This window comes from Myxocyprinus asiaticus, chromosome 14 (genome assembly GCF_019703515.2).
Source record: "Myxocyprinus asiaticus isolate MX2 ecotype Aquarium Trade chromosome 14, UBuf_Myxa_2, whole genome shotgun sequence".
Lineage (NCBI taxonomy): Eukaryota > Metazoa > Chordata > Actinopteri > Cypriniformes > Catostomidae > Myxocyprinus > Myxocyprinus asiaticus.
This window is the reverse complement of record NC_059357.1, coordinates 8,835,886-8,852,731: the sequence shown is the minus strand read 5'-3', so window position 1 is coordinate 8,852,731 and position 16,846 is coordinate 8,835,886. Positions and strand designations below refer to the sequence as shown.

At 36.3% G+C, this 16,846-nt stretch overlaps 1 protein-coding gene across 4 annotated transcripts; it reads left to right on the top strand.

Annotated features, from left to right (window-relative positions):
• Positions 1-1,943: 1,943 nt before the first annotated feature.
• On the top strand, positions 1,944-15,245 carry LOC127451401 (nuclear body protein SP140-like protein). Of its 4 annotated transcripts, none has more exons than XM_051716091.1 (15): positions 1,944-2,087; positions 3,903-4,139; positions 7,725-7,826; positions 8,033-8,166; positions 8,429-8,482; positions 8,586-8,636; positions 8,883-8,931; positions 9,168-9,356; positions 10,146-10,279; positions 10,467-10,535; positions 11,931-12,046; positions 12,130-12,232; positions 13,480-13,539; positions 13,665-13,805; positions 14,130-15,245. In XM_051716091.1, the coding sequence occupies exons 2-15, from the start codon at positions 3,926-3,928 to the stop codon at positions 14,208-14,210; spliced, it is 1,497 nt and encodes a 498-aa protein (XP_051572051.1). In that variant the 5' UTR covers positions 1,944-2,087; positions 3,903-3,925; the 3' UTR covers positions 14,211-15,245. The 4 variants fall into 4 exon arrangements, with proteins under 4 accessions (XP_051572051.1, XP_051572052.1, XP_051572050.1 ...); XM_051716092.1 differs by lacking the exon at positions 1,944-2,087 and adding an exon at positions 2,299-3,063 and having other exon boundaries at positions 9,174-9,356; XM_051716090.1 differs by lacking the exon at positions 1,944-2,087 and adding an exon at positions 2,300-3,063.
• The last annotated feature ends 1,601 nt before the right edge of the window (positions 15,246-16,846 follow it).

The following is a 16,846-nucleotide window of genomic DNA, read 5'->3' as shown; positions in this document are numbered from 1 at the left end:
TGCTGTGCAATACTGTGCATTGTTTTAAAAGAAAATATGCTTTCCATTGCATCAAGATATTACAGTTGTTGTTAAAAGATTCAATATTTTTTGTTGCACACAGGATATGGATTTTTATTGTTGTTGCACATAGATTTTTTATTATTATTATTATTATTATTATTATTTTGTACATACTAATATGGATGGCATGGTCCTAAAGGCACAATGCGTGAAGTTTCAAGTAATTTTCCTGCCTTTGCTGATGAGAAATTGATGCGCAAAATGACAAAATCTCAGCCAATCAGATTATATTTGATGTTAGCTATATAAGCAGTTTTTTAAATTAGTACGATTTCACTGTAGTTGGGACAACACGGACAAAAACTCAGATTAACATGGAAAACATGTTACTTATTGCTTTACATTTCATTGTGTTGCGCCTGGTTAGGGCACAGTGTTACAGCTGCTGTGGGTTGGCTATGTCAACTTTGGTGATTTTTTTATTTTATTTTATTTATCCTCTTTTCTCCACAATTTTGGAATGCCCAATTCCCATTACTTACTAGGTCCTCGTGGTGGCGCGGTTACTCACCTCAATCCGGGTGGCGGAGAACAGGTCTTAGTTGCCTCCACTTCTGAGACAGTCAATCTGCGCATCTTATCACGTGGCTTGCTGTGCATGACACCGTGGAGACTCCTAGCATGTGGAGGCTCATGCTACTCTCCGCGATCCACACACAACTTACCATGTGCCCCATTGGGAGCGAGAACCACTAATCGTGACCACGAGGAGCAGTGGCGGATTTAGGCATGGGCAACATGGGTTTCGCCCAAGGCGCCGTACAATACCCCCCCCCCCCCAAAAAAAAATTCTCTCATCATTTATTCACCCTTATGCCATCCAAGATGTGTATGACTTTCTTCTGCTGAACACAAATGAAGATTTTAGAAGGATTTCTGTTGGTCAATACAATGCAAGTTAATTTGTATTTAAACTTTGAAGCATAAAAAAGCACATAAAAGCAATCCATAAGACTCCAGTGGTTTAATTTGTCTTCTGAAGCAATATGATAGGTGTGGGTGAGAAACATATCAATATTTAAGTATTTTTTTACTACAAATTTCCACTTTCGCTTTCACATTCTTGTTTGTTTTTGGCGATTCACATTCTTTGTGCATATCGCCACTCACTGGGCAGGGGGAGAATTTATAGTAAAAAAGAACTTAAATATTGTTATATATCTGTTTCTCACCCACACTTATCATATCACTTCCGATGATATAGATTTAACTACTGGAGTCATCTGGATTACTTTTATGCTGCATTTATGTGCTTTTTGGAGCTTCGCAATTTTAACCCTTTAAGTTGAACTTTATGCAAATGAGTAGCGACGCAATACAGCTACTACTAATGGAAATAAAGTCAGTGGCAACCTTTAGCAATTTAATGTCTGTCAGTGTTGGTGTACCCTAAAGTGTGTAATTTTTGCACCACTCGAATTAAACAGAATTGCAAAAATAACAATTATTTCCAAACAGGTTTCCAAAAAGCTCAGAAGAGCCATACTGTTTACACCTATGAACGGCTAACTTATAGTTGTCTCTGCACATTAAACTAGGATCAGTAAAACTATTTTAACAGAAAAAACGACTTTAAGACCTGAAGTTCAATGAGCAGACGTTTAGTGGTTAAATGGGAATATTTACATGCTTTTGTTGTTTTCAAAGTGATTTGCAGGTTATAATTCAAAAGAAATGTTATTGCATTTTTAATTCAAGTTAACATTATTTTAATCAACTGCCATTTATTGTGTGTGTGTGTGTTTTTTAAAATCAAATAAATAAATAAATGTCTTTTGTCATGTAAGTTTTCTGTTATGTGTACATATTTGATGTGTATTAAATATTTTGTTGTGTAAGTGTTGCTTTTAGGAATGCAGACATCACAGATGTGATTAGGTGGAGAAAACATGAAAAAACCAATTGGAGGTGAGGGGAGGGAATAATAAGTAAATTAGATGGTGTGTGTACTTATTGTATTTGTCTGTGTGTGAGACAAAGGGAACCGGAACAAGAAAAACTGACAGAGGTGTGGACAACATTAGGTAAAGTACATTATATCTTGTGTATGCAATTCCACTGTAATTTAAAAAATAAGGGTCAGAAAACAAATAGGCTCTATATGCATCATATTTAGGCTAGCACAAATGATATCTCATTTTGCAAAGGTTTTGTAATACGTTATATTTTCTGTCACTCAAACCCAGAACAACAGTCCAGGAAGCAACTTTCAGTTTTGTTTCTGTTTCTGGCTGTGTCTCATTTGGAAGGATGCGTACTCCGGAGGTCGCGTTTCTCGGCCGCGTACGTCATCCAGGCTGTCTCATTTCATAACAGCGAGTAGGACACTTCGAATGCGACCTTCTTTCACGGGAATTCGGAGGATGCATGAGGTGTATGCTTCGTGGGCACTCACAACCCACAATTCTTTGCTTCAACGGAAATGTCAAAATAAAAATAAAAAATAACGCCAATTTGCCCGTAAATATGATGCACAAACGCAAGTAATGTTAATTCTCAAGTTGAAGTACCTCATTAGATGAGTGCAGAGTATATAATATCTATTATTATATTAATATATAATTAAAATAAAGTATTAGACTAAAAGTGCTCTATTTTCTTTTCTCTTTACATCTTTATAACTCTCCTAAAACTGACCTCATACATTCCCTTCTAAAGGGACATTGTTCCCTTCTCACTCAAAGCGCTCGTGCTTGTTAAAGACTGGCGTGCTGTCATAGCAACCATGTTACGTCTCGTTTCCGTTTGTCCTACGGCGGCCGTCTCGTTTAAACGAGATTTGTTTAAAGAAGGACGCTCGGTATACTGCAGCCTTCAAAGGACGCGTCCTACCTAGCACGCACTTCGAAACGAGACACAGCCATAGTGTGTGGGAGGGAGATACTGAACAAAAATCAGAAAGGAGCTTACGCTCCATTTCTTTCAAATAACTATTAATATATCTAGTGACGGCGTGAGCCGTCAGGAGGATATTGTTTTTGCATTTTGAAACAATTAAAGGTAAGTTCGTATCACCGTGCAATATAATCTAATGTCCAACTATATCTTAATTCAAAACTTTTTCCCTTGCACATATCTGTATAGCATATCTGTACATATTTCCTGAACATTATGTACTATTGTGTATTTCTATTTTTGTTTTGTTTTGTTTTGTTTTTAACTTTATTTTAGTTCTATTCTTTGTGTATCCTTTGTCCTATCTGTGCACCGGAAGCTTCTGTCACCTAGTCAAATTCCTTTTGTGTGTAAGCATACTTACTTTCTGATTCTGAAAAGGTCTACATAGTGTACAACTGCTGGGTGATACAATCATGAATTAGCATTTTTCTTAAGGAGTGATTTATTTATTTGTTTGTTTTTAAATTCAGGGGCATTTTTTACTTTTATTTAGGTGTATTTTTTCATAAAGTTAAACAAAGTTGTCCAATTCTCAGATACTCAAATTCAGTCAATTAATTGAAATGGTAACTAGGATACGGTGTGTAAACCCATTACTAGATTAAAATATTAAGAATGTAATATGTTGAATAAAATATTACTTGGCCCAGAGAAAAAATATTATAATATAAATGTTAATGATAACAAATAAAAACAGAGGATTTGACAAAAGATGCATTTTTTGTTGCTGTACACAATCATTTTATGAAAAAAAAAAAAAAAAAAAATATATATATATATATATATATATATATATATATATATATATATATATATGCACTGTTTATATGATCAGATTTGAAAATGTTTGGTTTTGTAAAATGATGATAATGACTTTCTCCATGCAAAATAATAATAATAAAAAAATCTAAATCCTGTAATCTGGTATGGTCAATGTTAAGTGTGTTTCAGAGAAGCACAGAACATGGACAAACAGTCAGACACAGATTCTAACAGTGAATCTGGATCAGAGTGGGAAGCAGAGAGTATGGAGAGCAGCTTCGGATCTGACTGGCTAGGCGAGAATTGCAAAAGAAAGAAAGCACAACGAGGGCAAAAAAGGAAGATGAAAACACAAAGCTGCAAAGAGACAGGTCCATCTTCCTTCTGTACAACAAACAAAAAGAGACAAACCAAAGGTAAAAGTACAAAAGTAGGCATTCCAAATGTTTTTTAAGTAATAAAATTACAACAAAAAATATATATTTGATAAATTAAGATTAAAGTTGCACTCAGTAAGTTGTCTTGTACTTACAGTGACACCTAGCGGTGTGGATGCAGCGTCATTAAAACGCAGTAGTTTTTAGTTACAGATGCCATTGTAGAAAACAGCCGCGGGCCGTGCATTTTAAGTCTAGGCCTTCAGTGCGATTCATGCCATTAAGAAAACACAATTTCACAATGAATAAGACGCTATGCCTATCATACATTACGTGGCAGTCAACTAATAATACCAACTGACATTTTAAAAACACGTCCACGCACGAAAGCCAGAACTTGAAACGACACTTAATGTTCAAGCAAGCCTAATTTTAACTGCAACATGACTGTTTGTGAAATGAACGTCTCCTGAATAGACATTCAGAAATCACAGTTTTTCATATGAATCTAACAAGGAGGTCTATAATACCTGGAAAAATCTATCTAATAATATTTGCGATTTAAATGTTGCTTGCAGTACATTTTGTTTCGTCAGGGTACACGGTTATGCTGCGTTCCATTCAAGTTGGATGAGGGATATTCCTACTTGATATCTCCGACCATAAATGCATTCCATTCCCCGATATTCGGAACTGCAACGCTCCCGTTAGCTTAGCAGGGGTTTGACTCTCATTAGAGATGTCTCCTAGCAACCCAACTGATAAACAGTGCTGCAGCGCTAGCATTTGTGCTACAGGTGTATGATTATCAAAAGAGATTATAATGTTTTATACACCTGTTTCTGCAAGCGTTTGTTAAACAATCTTTAATATCATGTAATGTGGAAACAAACTCATTTATCGATATTACTTAATAAAGTGAATGTTTATCACTTACTTTGTATATCTCCCCTAGTGTCGACATGTTTGTGTGACATCATGCCCCTGCATCCCGGCGAAATCGGAGTTGAGAATTTCTGCATGGGCCTACAAGTTGGAATTCTGACTTCAAGATGTATTCCATTGCACTTTTCCTAGAAGGAAGTTGTAAAATCCGACTTTCCGTGTTGAATGGAATGCAGCACTACTTTTCAAAACTTGATTTGACACTGAATGCTCAAGCAGCATAATTTACACTTAGAAAACTCCTGATGTTGCTATAACAATGCAAAAAGCACTTACCAATTTGCTTGAAGTGAAAATCAGCCCTCATTTCCTGTTTAATAAATTAAGCAATCACACAGTCATGCAGAGCATCTCCTGTTTTTAAATCCATAAGGATCTCTTTCACAATGGTGATAGCGGCAGTGATGATGATCTTGCGCTCTTCGCTTTCAAATTACGTACATCACTTAAAGCGTGATTGCGTCACTCAAGGCCAGCTAGAAGGCTTCGACTGGGACATATCCTAAAGATCACACCCACCAAGAACAAATAAATGAATCTGATTGGCTGATGAATCTGACAATCTGACTTTAGTTGCTCATTCATTTGCACTGTTGAGGGATTCTGTGGAAATTCTGAAGGCCTGAGGGAGTGGAGCTCAGACTCACCCGCTGCTTCGGCTAACAAGCTCCACTTCTGGCATGCGATTTGTGGAACAGTTGTCACACTTCGCTTGTAAGCATCAAGGAATAAATTCTGACTGGATAAACTTTGTTTTTCTCTATTTATTTGTAGATTAATTAAGAGTGGAAAGCGATTAAAAATACATAGGCAAAAAGGTGGTTGAGAATGAAAGGATGAAAAATATGTATTTATTTGGCATGTTAGGCCAGCAAAGTAGGCTTTGCTGGCCCTGAGAATTCGCCACTGGTAGAAAATCACCATTCACATTAGGCCATGATTAATTTTATCCATGAGTGAAAGTGTCCAATGACAGGCAGTTACTGAGATTAAGCGAGTAGTATTCGGCTGGTCATGTGATTCTAACATGGCAGCACCCATGTGCGGACCCTCTCCATGTAGAATAAAACAGCTTTTATAAGGTTACTGATATGAATGGAGTCTTCATATTATGTGAATCATTATATTTATAATTATGTTTCAAAATTGCAATTAATTTCTTTAGGAGAAATACTTTTTTAATAATAAAAATAAATAAATACTGAGTGCACCTTTAATAAGATTAGTAGTCTACACTTAAAGACCCATGAAATCGCATGATGAGTGCAGTTTTCTTTCCTGTGTTGACAGATTTCCTTTTGAAACGGGACGTTTGGGCCAGACATATCAAAAGGCTCATATCTTTAAAAAAAGAATAGTCAATAGAATTTAGTTATGTCACAGCAGTAAACCATGATTTACTTGCTATAGTTGGTTGCAGGTGGTACTAGGGGCAGGGATATTATCATTCTAAAAAGAATTTGATTGGGAAAAAAAATCATTGTACTTTATCAGAAGAAGGATATAAATGTGCATATAAAGATTCATTTGGTCAACATTTAGGAGACTACACTGGCATATAGATGGCTTCAAAGCTAATAGATAATACCTAAAAGCCACAAAACACTTTTTATTATTATTATTATTATTATTATTATTATTATTATTATTTTCTCCCCTTTTCTCCCAACTTTGGAATGCCCAATTCCCAATGTGCTCTAAATCGTTGTGGTGGCATAGTGACTCGCCTCAATCCAGGTGGCGGAGGACGAATCTCAGTTGCCGTCAATCAGCACATCTTATCACGTGGCTTGTTGAGCGCGTTACCGCGAAGACATAGCGCGTGTGGAGGCTCACGCTATTCTCCGCGGCATTCACGCACAACTCCCCACGCTCCCCACTGAGAGCGAGAACTACATTATAATGACCACGAGGAAGTTACCCCATGTGACTTTACCCTCCCTAGCAACCGGGCCAATTTGGTTGCTTAGGAGACTTGGCTGGATATTTATTTATCTTAAAGGAATATAAGCTCAATCAACTGCATTTGTGGCATAATGTGAATTATCACAAACATAATTTTGAGTTTTCCATCCTTTAAAAAAAAAGTTGTGAGGCACTTACAATGGAAGTGAATGGCGCCAATCTGTACACATTAAAATACTCACTATTTCAAAAGTATTGCCACAAGACAATGCGTGTTAACATGATCTTAGTGTGATAAAATTGCTTACTAAACTTTTCTGTGTAAAGTTATATCCAATTTTACAACTTTGTTGCTATGAAGCTTTACACTTACGCTTTAAACCCTAAAACACTAAAATGACCGTAAAAACAATGATTTAAACAACTTTACAGCTCAAATAATAGACAAGTTTACAGAAGAATTAAAGTAAGTGCTTTTATAAAATTATAGGCTTTACATTTCTGCCTTTAAACCCTACACAAATGTACCCCATTCACTTCCATTGTTAGTGCCACGCTCTAACCTTGATTTTTGCTTTTTTTAAAGAAAAGGAGGGACGAGTCTGAATTTTTTAATGTGGTAATCACGTCACAAATGCTGTCGATTGACCTTAACTTGTATTGAACCCTGAATATTCCATTGATACAACATACTCTTAACCTTTCCAAACAAGTTATATTTCTAATATGCTTAATCAGAAACCCTTTTCCCTTGAAACATGACTTTTGTTTCAGACTCCAGCCAGTCTGTTGGACAGACAATTAAAGACAAATCTCAACTTCCTGTTACATGTGGGGATAAAGAGGGTGTCCTATACTTGGATAAATTTGATAACGGTAGGTGTAAAACTGTTTTAATCTATTTCTATGTTTTAATGTATCTAAGAAGAGTGTCATCAATGTTGTATAATGTCTTGGAAAAAACTAGAATACAATTTTTTCTGGTGTTTTTGGACAAGTTTGTATGAGTCGGATCCTCTAAAACAGTTCCATAACACATTGAAATAGTGGCTGAATATATTGTGATATCTTTGTGTCTTCAGCGGAGAAGTGCATCTTAAGTGAAGAGCAGTGGTTCAAGCCTACAGAGTTTGAGAAGTTTGGAGGAAAGGGAAGGAACAAAAAGTGGAAGAGCAGCATCCTTTACAATGGTATTCCAATACAGAAACTCATAGAGGTGTGTAAAAATGGGTTATTAATAGTATTAAAAAAAGGTATCAAATGCGATTAGAATTACCATTCAATAATTGTTAAAAAAAAATTACTGGTACTAAAAAATATTGTATTTAACTGTATGGTAAAATAGTTAATAAATCTTTTAATCATTTAAAGTGAAATTAATAAAGATTCATTTAAATACAGACATAGGAAAGAAAATACCAAAACAACACATTAATTATAATTTTACTTTCTAAAGTGTTCTTTCTTTCTATTCATAGGGTAGATCTCTCTTATCCCCAACCTTTAGGAAAAGTAGGGTTCAGGATGGACAGGTTTGGCTATTTTTATATTACACAACAAATAAACAGAAAAAAATGGTTAATATACTTTGTGAAACAGCAGGCAATATATCACTCTTTCACTGTTGTTGCACAGAGTAACTCTCCTGAATCCTCAGTTGTCACTGGCAGGCTCAGAAGAAGAGAGGTTAGATCCTGTTATGATAACAAACTGCACCATTTGCTTGTTCCATGGCCTATGCAATAGATATCAACAATACTGGGGTTGCTTTTACAATAGTTAAAAAGTGGTAGTTTTTGATTATGGAATAGCTGAGGGTCTATGTTCTAAACTTTTAAACTATTCTTGAACTACAGCATTTGTACTGCAGGGAAATTTAGATCTAGTTCCCATATTCCACAGCACTGATTTCATCTCTTATTTTTGCCACAGTGCAGGACAGAATTGTTCCCCTCCAACAGGTCAGATGACGAAAGCTCTGGTCAGTATAACAGTAGTTCATAACCAGACAGTGATCTTTTACATAAGCAAATTGCAGTATTATGGTTATGATATGACTCCCAGTTTTCGTTTTATGTTTACCAACTGAGCTCAATTTGCATGTAGAATAGGGCCTATATTAAATATGAAATGATGACACAGAAATTCAGAATAAGAAGGATTTTATATGTTTATAATTTTCTTTCCTTTTTGCTTGTGTTGTAAAATCTCTGTCAGAATCAGATGAGAGGGACAAAGTTCACTATGAAGATGACAGCAACAGTGATGATGACGATGATGATAATGATGTAGATGATGATGATGATGATGATGATGTAACTGACATGACCATGTTTGAAGGTCCCACCCTACCTGTTAAATGTGGTTCCAACTCTGGCATTCTTCACAAGTATCGTTTTGCCTCAGGTTTGTGAGTAGGCAAATTATTTATGAATTACTTCAAATATTAAAGCTGCAGTTTGGCATTTCTACTCTACTAATGTCAAATGGTCAAACAAATATTCTAAATGCTCCTGGAGTCCCATCCCAAAGTCATGCCATTGGTAGTAGAAATGTGATAAGTTCTAAGTGATAATTCTCGCAGAGGACTCATAGTAGCATCACATCATTCATTCATTCGTTCATTCAATTCTGGCATCTCATCCAATAATGATCTAGCCTATGCCTTTTAAGGTCCCACAGCTGTGTCTCATTGCTCACTATGCCGCATTGCTTTCACTCACTACCACCCCAATACCACCAGTTTAGGTCTCAACCTGTTGTTGGGGGTAAGCTCCTCTCCCCTGTCGTCATCGCCTTCTGGCAGGTTCTGACGGTTTGAACAAGAACACTGACACTGAACCGTAGGACGGGGCTTATGCCAAAGGAAACTAATTTATCACTCCATACTATTGAGAGAAAGTATTTTAACATCGACAAAACTAAACATCACTTTCAACATGTTTTTTCAGTCAAATGTGTTTCACATTTTGTAATCATGTCTGTAAAAGTTTCTAAGACAACCTACATATTGACAGTTAATGTAAATGTTTAGCTTGAATTGCTCTGCAAAGTGGTAACTGTAGCTCAACTGGTAAAGCGTCATGGGTTTGATTCCCAGAGAACACAAATGAATGATTAAATGTCTGCAAAATACTGTACGTAAATGTAAATGGTATAGAGCCCCTATGTTGTGCTGTTATGTCACTATCCCAGGGCATTGTGGGAAATGCATAAGGACTGAAGACCTCTGGCTGACCCCTGAGGATTTCATCAGATTGAAAAAACCAGAAGGAACATGGAGGAAAGATATTGTGTCCCATGAAGTACCCCTTGGACAACTTATAATGGTAAAAAAAGAAAAGAAAAAAGACTGAGCCATTGTGGACAGAGCGAGGAAAAAGGGAAAACTGTTATATAAGAGAATCTCTAGATCAAATTCACACTCAAAACCATTTGAAAAACCTTGAAAAAGCTATCAACATATGCATATTTTAAAAAATAACACTGATCAGTGGGTTTTTAACTGCTTTCCAGAAAAGAGTTCTGATACTACATATAATCAACTGCGATTGTGACATCTGTGAAAATCTGGATCAGTATGCGGTAAGCCAAATCTCACAACAAAGTTAAAAGTGAAGTGTGTAATTTCTGCGCTACTAGTGGCATCAATCAGAATTACAAAAATAAAGTATGTTTTCAAACAACCTTTGCCAACACCCCTTATGCTGCCTTCATGTGCTATTATCCTACTTCCCACTTCTGAAAAAATTTAAAACATGCATCAAATAGTTGCTGATATACATAATTGAATATGACCAAAACGGTAAGCGCTATCAATGAGCTGTATTTACAAAAATTTATAAAACCTGTCATTCACTAAAGAAACCGTACTCTCCTCCGCCATGTTGAAAGTTTAGTACTCCAACTATCTCAGATATCAAAATTATCTCAGAGTTTCCCAGTCGTAATTACGACTTGAGGGGTCGTTCATGTGCAAATTCCGAAGTGGGAAACTCCTTTTACGATAATTCCGATAGCATGTGAAGGCAGCATTAGACTCAACATGCCTTTTTGCACTCTCTTATTCCTTATAAACAAATAGGCTGTACTAAATAAAAGGTGGTAAAAGTTTAACCTCTAATAAATAAGACCACTATAACATACACACACCAAACAGAAAGCATGGTAAAGAAATCGGGTCACCCGATAACATCGCCGGATTAAATGCCAGTTGGGTGTGCGGGGGATCCAGCACATGAGATAGTATTGTTCTTCTAGTAACTAGTAAGTGTAATGACAGCACCGTTTCTTACAATTTTGGCGCCTTAGGTGAGATCATTGTTGTTGACGGGGGGAGAGGTGGCGGTGTTTAAGCAACTTGCATGGCGATATTTTTATTGCTGCTCTCGTTTGCCAGAGCGATCTCATCATTGATGGTGTGTGTGTCTTCCACCTTGTAAATGTGACGCTAACGTTCAATCTGGTTTTACTCCATTCTCTGTCTCTGTATCTTTAACCAAGTCTTTGAATTTTTGTGAAGCTAAATGTATTTTCTTGTGTACACGTCTGTCATTGATGTTCATATGGGGCGTGGCTGAACAAGTAGCCATGCCCCAAACTCACACTATAGGTTGAGCTAGAAAGGGATGGGTGGAGCTGAGCGGGCCGCAAAAAAAAATATAAGCATCAGTGTTTTGATAGTTCCTGGGAGGCTCAGTTTTTATACTTTTTATACAAATGGCTTACTTATAGTTGTCAATGAACAATAAACTGGGATAGTAGAAGGTATTTTGACATCAAAAAGGTTACATACAGTACTTCATCTTTAAAAAGCAATGGCCAAATAACCATGGCCACCAAAATTCATCTCTCACCAATACTTGAAAATCATGTTTGAAATGTGCTTGAAGACAGTACAAACTCTGACAAAAAAGTAATTGAGTTTGTGACGAGTTATAGGTGATTTTTTAAAACATGTTTTATGTCCTTGACCAACAGAATGATGATGTGTGCTACATGTGTAACTCTGAGGAAGATCTTGTGTGCTGTGATGAGTGCCCAAGAGCTTTTCATCCAGACTGTCACTTACCCACTGTAGACGACAATTCACCTGGGTGAGAGAAAGAGAGAAACAAAGCATGCTGGTTTAGACCAAGACTTGGCGCATGACATTGTGTGTTTTGTGTGCTGTGTATAGAAGCCAATGGAGCTGTACATTTTGTGTGATGAAGAATATGGAAGTCTCCAGTCAAAAGACTCAACAGGATTTTTTGAGCAGTCCAATTTCTCATTACAGACTGGTAAATTCACATCACACACTCATACACTCAAGGTTGTTCATTTTGTACCACGCCCTAACTTATTTACCCTAGCATCACCCATTTGTTTCCATTTTGGTTTTTTTGGAGTGAGCAAGTGTGGTATAAGTGGTATGGGGGTCAAGGCCCCAATTTACTTACGGAGAAGTTCTTCGTTCACGGGTAAAAAGAAGTTCTAAACAGCTGAGCAACGGTATACCGTTTGCGAACATTCAGACACCAGTCACACCACTGTGGGAGGTGTTTAGATGAGCATTTAAATATGAGGACGCTCAGTAAAACCTTAACTAATGTGACATTAAAATTTGTTATCAATTACTTTATGCCTTATTCTATGAGTAGAATTCACACTAGATCAGAAAAAGAAGCTTTTTTAATTGATGACACACTATACACGGCCAAAATATGCGCCGATTAAACTCTGCTATTGTAATTTATGATGACACTGATACAACTGAAAAGATGGGTGTATAAAAGAGTAATAATGGGCAGAATACAGACAAAAGAATGATGATAAGAGAGCCATATCTTGATGTGTAAATGGCTTTCAGCTGCAGATGGCGCATGAGCAAAAGGGCACTTGAGAGTATATGAGTAGATTTGATTCCTTTTGTAGGCTAATTAAACAAAAACAAAAAAATCGCATGACTTGGTCTTGGAAAAAGTCTCTATGCGAACGATCGTACAGATGTAGGTAAACTTGCACCAACTCGCAAATAACTGCATGGCGAGAACGGGAATTAGTTGTCAGCCTCTAAGTAGGTGGAGCTCCAGGTCACATCCACCAGTGACGTGGACCAGTGGCAGTAAGATGGTGTTTAGCAGCCATTAATAAGTTATCCTAAAAGTTCACCCAGGCAAGCTGTTATGAACCACTGAAACGGACTCCAAAACACCTTTTTTTTTTTTTTTTCCAGATTTTGTTCTAATTAACGTTACATCTGTTTGTTCTTCGATTTCATCTGAAGTATATCGGACCTTTACAAACCACCAAAACAAACTCAAAAACACCTTTTTGACCAGATTTGGTTTTAAATTACGTCACACCCATTCCTTCGTCGATTTCAAATGAAGTATATCGGGGCCTTAATTCAGTGGCAGAAGCTAGCAAAACTGAAATTGCTAAAAACACTTTTAAACTATGATGAGGTAACAAAGACACTGTTATACTTTCATCAAGATTTATACAGGCACATCTGTTTTTCTCTCTGTGTTTGGTTCTTTTTCAGTACTGCCAGTATTTGCTGTTATACCTGCTGCATGAGAGCACAACTGACCCCTTCACTGACGTAAACCTCTTATTTTTAAGAGCTTTGTATTGACTGTGATCTGTGCTGCTCTGTTTGATTTTAGTATTTAAAGCTTTTATATTTGGTATACTGTATATGCATGTGTTTGCACTTCTGCTCTCCAGGTTCCAGGATTCAGTGAGGACATTTCTGGCCCACTGATGCTGGGCAGAGCAAAGCTAAAGTTAAAGAACAATGATTACCAGACAGTGGGTGACTTTGTTACAGATATTGAAGATGTGTTCCAACATTGCATCTCCAACAGGGTGAGTTTCACCTGCACTTAATCTAATTTTCTTATCATTTATGTTTGGCTTTTTATTAGATAGAGTTGAGATACGACTGGACATTAAGGGTAATGGGAAATTTAAATGTAACATATGGCTAAGCACATCAGAGTACTGTACATGCGCTCAACACCAGGCCACATCTCTGCCAATTTCATGAAACTGTTAATAGAGTCATTTACATTTAAAATATGCCAAGAGTCTTAAACTTTGTTGCTGAAAGTTATTATTTACCGTTTTGCTTTACTGTGTAATTTTCACAGATATTATTCAAACCTATTTTCCTCTTTCTTTTCTCTGTAGGATAATGACTTCTGTAGAATGACCCATAGGCTGAAGGAACTATTTACGAGGGAGTTTAAAAGCATCTTTAAGATCTTATAATATCATGTCTTAAGCAAGATTTTCTTTTGTTAAACCTGATGGTAACTTTTTAGTCTATTTAACAGTAACAACAGAAAAAGAAATAAGGAATGTTTACAAAAAATTGTGTGAGAGGGTGGAGGTGTGATCATTTGTTATAACTGTAATTAGTGTCAAATATGTGCCTTATGAACAGTGTTGAGTAAGTTACTCTAAAAAAGTAATTAATTACTAACTACTAATTGCATCTTCTACTGTGTAATTAGATTACTGTACTAATTACTCTTTCTGCAAAGTAACTACATTACTTGTTACTAATTACTTTCTAAAACCCTTATCAACCTCGACCAGATGAAAAATACAAGGATAGACATGAAATTGTTCTTTTAATTCTTTCAAATAAATAATATAAAATCAAATAAATTATTCATGAACTGGCCAAAGAATTTAAGGGGGCTGCAATTTATTAGAAAACATACATTTTAAGTTGTCACATTTTAATTTTTTGTGTTTTAAATGTAAATGTATTAATTATAATATTTGTTGGCCAAAACAATGGTTTCATATTTTGAAATAACAGTGATAATGTTCAGTAGCTTTTTGTAGAAGACTTTAATGTATGTGCATATAGATGAAATTACTCTGACGTCACTCCTCAGGAAACTACGCTTCTGGGTTCTTTCGAGCAGCAGATTTCAATGGTGGAAATAAGCAGCGCTGCAGTTTTAATAATCTTTTAACCCCTTAATGACGGGTGGGTCAGAAATGACCCACTTGCGTATTTTATTTACATTTAATTTATGTTTAATGCATGTTTAAACTGTGGAATTGTAAACTAATATTGACATCCAATATATCATTTGAAAGATCTGGGTCTCAAGATTTGATATTTTAAAGAGACTACAACAATGAGATTTTATTAAACGTGTCAGGAGTGAAAATCAAAACACGGAAGTTCTGACATTTATTGTCTTCCAGTCAAACACAGATGAGCACAATCCTCCAAACTTTGGTATGCTTTTCATTGCAAGAGTCCAATAAATTAAATCCATTAGAGATTTTAGTCCAAAAATGTACAAATATGAGAAGTATTGATCAATCTGTCTTTGTTCAGGTTTTACAGATTCAACACGTTATCATCCATTCTCTGCAAAATCTTGCACTCTGTGCAGTGTTTCAGTAGCAAAACACCCAAACATGATATTTGGGAGGGTCTTATGAACAAAATGAGCCCTCCCTCAAAATTTTCTGTGCAGTTGTGATTGGGTAGTCATTCAGAATTGCCAAACAGGACAGTCGAGTGATGTAAAGATTTGTGTCATCCATGTTTGTCTCTGGATAAAGCCGGCCAGTGAAAAGCGCCATCATTTTTGACTGATGGGTCGTGTAGCTAATGAAAAGATGAAAACAATGATATGAGAGTTGTATATATCCCTGATGCCGATTCACGAAGTAGGGATGGGCGATACCACTTATTTTCTTTTCGATCCAATACCGAGTACTTTTAGGCCAGTATCGCCGATATCGATACCAATACCGATACCTCTAATAAATTTAATTTATACGAATTTTTTGGATAAAATTAGTAACTTAAATTATTACTTAAATTTATTATACATTTATAGGCCTAAGCAGAAAATTATTAGGCTGCTTGGTTTACCCTTTAAAAATGAATCACTAAATTAACCATAGATATTGTTATATGGTTACTATTACTAAAGGCAAGTTAAAATATGGATACTACAGTAATGCTGTTGTAAAACCAAGGTTAATTGTATCAAAACTTTGGTTACTGCCAAAAAGAAAAAACATGGTTACTACAGTCGTGGTTAATAGTCATGGTTAATACAACATTACTACAGTAAATCCATGGGTAGTTTTCATAAGGGTATCATTTATTAACAAGGATTACAGATCATTATCAATGTTTTAACAACTCTGAATTTAAATAAGCCTGTACAAATGGTCAAACAAGCCCATTTTAATACATGTCACGTCTAGGTTTGTCATTACTTAGTGTGAATAACTCTAGATGCTGTTTTTTCTGTCTTTACCTCAGGACAGCACTGCTCCCTCTTTGAACGAGCGCTATGACTGAAAGGGTGAGTGCTGTCTGACTGCTGGTGTATTTTAGCATTTCTGCGCATTAAAATGAGCGGAAGAAAAATAGTTCTGGTGCCATGCAACAATTCGCTCATATAATTCTTTTTTTCCCACTTCGAAGCTTATGAGATGCATTAATATTCATGTTATCTAAATAATAAAATCACTAGTTAAAAAAAAACTTCAGAATCAATATTTTTAAGTGAGGATCGATATTCTTGATACCACATCAGTATCGGAAGTATCGATATTTAGTAGCGATCTGCACATCCCTATCGTGAAGGTTCAGAGTGGAAAACCGTGGACTGTGTTTGTTTGTGTTTGCACTTTTACGCACGGTGTGCAGTTATAGCGTGTTATTGCTGTACTGTTGACAAAGAACTCAGCATTTGGACCCACGATCTGATCCACCCTCCTCGGCTTCAGTCACCATCACTGAGGGTTTGGAGAACACATGCTCCCGACTGCATTTTTTCATCAAACCCCGTTCAACTGCACATCCAGGGGGCTCAGACATGTCATTCAAGCTGAGATGAGCCACCCTCCCCAGCTTT